Consider the following 3,837-nt stretch of genomic DNA (forward strand, 5'->3'; position numbering starts at 1 on the left):
GGGTACCCCCATTCTTGTCACCACCTACTGGTTTTGTGACAGTGGCAAGAACCTTCTCCTTCTTCTTCTCAACCCTGGACTTGGTGGCCGAGTACTTCCTCTTGTACATGGCCTTCCTGGAGTACATGGCCCATCGGGAATACCTGCCGATTCCCCGGACTAGGACAGGATTGCGGCTGCAGTGAGCTTTCCCCTTCTTGGGGGTTTTGCCCGTGCCCTTCGGCTTGGCTTTCTTAGCTTTGCCACTCGTATCTGCCTTCTTGGCTTCAGGCTTGGCCGCAGGCTTCTTCTCCTTGGGGTCTGCCTTTTCACCCGCCATCTTGCAAGATGGGACAAAGCGTGGCTTTGATATTTGTTCACTAGAGTTAGGAACTTGGATTTTCAAAAAAGTTAAAAACAATAAAACAAAGACTTAGTAAACTTCTTTATGGTTAAATGGAATCCTCTATGATGTAACAAAGAGAGAAAAAGAGATAAGTGTTAAGAAGTAGATATTTATTAATACAGAGGTTAGGGTTTTATCTACTCAATATGTTCCTAATAGGAGATCTAAAAAGAAGTGACTCAGAAATCTTTAGAAGGAATATGTCATGAAACCAATATTTATTGGTAGAAACAAATCTAACAAAAAAAAAGGTGCCCTCCATCATGTGATGGTAAAAATAAGAATATCATTTGAACAGAAAAAAAGAGAGTGAATAGAGTTTTTTGGGTTCTAGCAATAGCTGTAAAAGTAATTTGGGCCAAACTGTACAATGAAGAACGATAAAGAAATTTGGACAAATAATTCCTTAAGACAAATATTTTAAAGCTATACAATTACTAACCAGACAGTGAAACACTATTATGCCAGATTATAGTAAAATATGTGATCCAGGACCGAGAAGCCAGTATTTAGACTATCTTGTCCCAGACAGCACCTTCTGATTCAGAAAGTGTACATGAATGTCCAAGAGACTATGCAACATGCTTCATAACCTCGCGACACTTATTTCAGAGTATTCAAACATCTTTGGTGAATCAGCTATCTTGTCCTTTGTCCATTTTGTAATTAGTCTTTTTCTTGTGGGGGTGCTGGTGTTTTCTAGGACTTTTTTTATGTGAGTTTGTCTTTAGATAAACCATTGTCACACATTTTATCATAATCTTTTGGTCCTTTAGAACTGAATGTTGGTTTACTATTTGAAAATCAATAATAAAATCAGAAATAAGACAAGGGTCTTTTGCTTTCACTGCCTCTAATAATTATTTTATTCCATATTCTGGATAATGAAAACTCATTGACATCAAGTCATAGTCGGCACATTCCTGACCTTTCAGCAGGATCCAGAGCTGTAAATCTAGAAAGAGGAAATTGCCCATCTTGCCATTGGGAGATTTAAATGACTAGAGAGGCAACATCCCTAGGAGGAGATGAGCAGCGACTCCACTCCCTACAGAGCTCCTTTGTTGCTGTTGTGTACCATCCAATTGGAATGGACTCATAGCTGACCCTCCAGCAGGTTTTCAGAGGCTTCATGTTGTGCAGGAGGAGACCTGCTCATCCTTTTCTGAAGCAGCACCTGGTGAATTCGAAACTAACGCCTTTGGAATTGCACTTCACCGTTTTACCACAAAGCCACTAGAGCTCCTTTAGTCAGTGAAATCAACAAGAAAACAAAATTAAATGCATCCACATTGCTTTTATCTGATGGATCTTGCCTGAAATTGGAGAGTACCAGAAGGATGTCTACTTGTGTTTTAGTGACTATGCGAAGGTGTTTCACTGTATATCAAAAGAAATTATTACTAACATTGAGAAGAATGAGAATCCTAGAACAATTGTGCTTATGTGAACATATACAGAGACCAAGAAGCTGTTGTCAAATTAGAGCAAGAGAACACTGTATAACTTAAAGTCAAGAAAAGTCTGGTGAGGTTGTGGAGAAACTGGAACCCTTGTTCACTGTTGGTGGGAGTGTAAAATGGTGCAACCACTGTGGAAGGCGGTATGGTGCTTTCTCAAAAAGTTGCAAAAAGAGATACCATTTGACCCAGCAAGTCCACTACTGGGAATATACCCTAAAGAGACCATAACTGCCATCCAAGCAGACATATGCACACCCATGTTTATTGTGGCTTTGTGCACAATAGCAAGGAGTTGGAAACAACCTAAGTACCCATCAACCAACGAATGGATAGAGAAGCTGTGGTATGTTCACACAATGGAATATTACACGGCATTGAAAAATAAGGAACTCATGCAATACTATTCAAAATGCATGGCCCTGCAGGACATTATACTGAGTGAAATATCTCAGTCACAAAAGGACAAATACTGCATGCTGCCATTGTTGTAAAACAGGACTGACCTCGGTGTTGCGAGGAGACCAAGAAGGATGGGTTCAATAATGTTCACTGCATTGAAACAGATGAGGGAGAAAACTGTCTAAGAGGGATATATGATCAGGTATTTTTGTCATGACATGAGTCCAGAGCGAAGGCTGCATAGTGGAGTGGACCTGTGGGGAGGGATTGTAAAACAATGAAAGAATTTTTCTTTTACTTTTCCAAGAGAGTAGTGTACTAGGGGGAACAGTTGGGAGGGGAGAAAAGTGCAACAATGAATGAATGGAAATCTAAAGTCTCTGTAAACTTTCATTGAAATTAATAATAATTTTTTAAAATAATAATAACAAAAAAGTAGTAAAAAAATAAAGTCAAGAAAGGTGTGTGTTGGAACTGTATCCTTTTTTCCATATTTGTTCAGTTTATGTGTTAAACAGAACATTAGAAAAACATAACTTTATGAAAAAGAAAATGACATCAGGATCTGATGAAGAGTCGTCAACAATCAGTATTACACATATAACAAAACTTTACTTGCTGAAAGTAAGGAGGATTGAAACATTTATGCAGGAAATCAAATACTATAGTCTTCTGTATTGAATACATATCAGCATCAAGGAAACAAAAATCCTCACCACTTGACCAAAAGACAATATCATGTTAGATGGAGAAAAGACAGAAACTGTCAATTATTTCACCTTACTTGAATCCATGTCAATACCCTTGATAACAGTAGTCAGTAAATCAAAAGACTTGGCATATTGGAAATGTTTGCAGTCGGGGACCTCTTCAGAGGTCTCTGAAGAGCAAGCATGTCAATTTAAAGACTAAGGTACACTGTGGTCTTTGTCTTTTCAGTTACATGTTGTGTATCTGAGAATTACAGGAAAATTGATGTATTTGAGTTGTGTGGCTTAAGAAAAGTACTAAATATGTCAGGAACTGGCAAGACAATGAATAACCTTGGAGAAAGTGCAATTAAGATGTTTCTTGGAGGAAAAAAAATGGTAAAATTTTATCTCCTAAATTTGAGTATGTTGTTAAGAGGAGCCAGCAATTGGAAAAGAACATCATGATTGGAAACGTGGAGGGCCAACGAAGGAAAGGGAAGACCCTCAATGAGAAGGACTAAGCTAGTGACTGAAACAATGGGCTCAAGTGTGGCAGAGTTGATGAGGATGACATAGAAGAGGGCAGGGTTCCCGATCCACAGTTTATAGAGTCATGGAGTCATATGCTACTCGATAGCAGCTGACCACAATAACAATAGATTGAGAGGGAAATTAAAACATTCTAATCACTGTTTAAAATTTTATGAAATCTATTAGTAATGAAACTAATAAGTTTGGAACTAACATGGACAGTTTCATGATATAAATTCATAAACAATGACAAAAAATATCAATTACATCTTACATATTAGTGAAAAAAGAAAAGCAAAAAGTAAAAGATATCATTTATAACTGTATAAAAACCCTATTAAATACCTATAAATCATAAAAAATATGT

At 37.6% G+C, this 3,837-nt stretch overlaps 1 protein-coding gene across 1 annotated transcript in view; it reads right to left on the reverse strand.

The window, feature by feature from the left end:
• LOC102851732 (60S ribosomal protein L6-like) overlaps positions 1-319 on the reverse strand; it is a 3,430-nt gene extending 3,111 nt beyond the window's left edge. The window contains exon 1 of the mRNA XM_006894418.1: positions 7-319. Coding sequence (XP_006894480.1) covers positions 7-319 — 313 coding nt within the window. The remainder of the gene's footprint in view (positions 1-6) is intronic.
• Between the last annotated feature and the right edge of the window lie 3,518 nt (positions 320-3,837).

The sequence above is a fragment of the Elephantulus edwardii genome, unplaced genomic scaffold, assembly GCF_000299155.1.
Source record: "Elephantulus edwardii isolate Elephantulus edwardi_28Jun2011 unplaced genomic scaffold, EleEdw1.0 scaffold00141, whole genome shotgun sequence".
NCBI classification, from domain to species: Eukaryota; Metazoa; Chordata; class Mammalia; order Macroscelidea; family Macroscelididae; genus Elephantulus; species Elephantulus edwardii.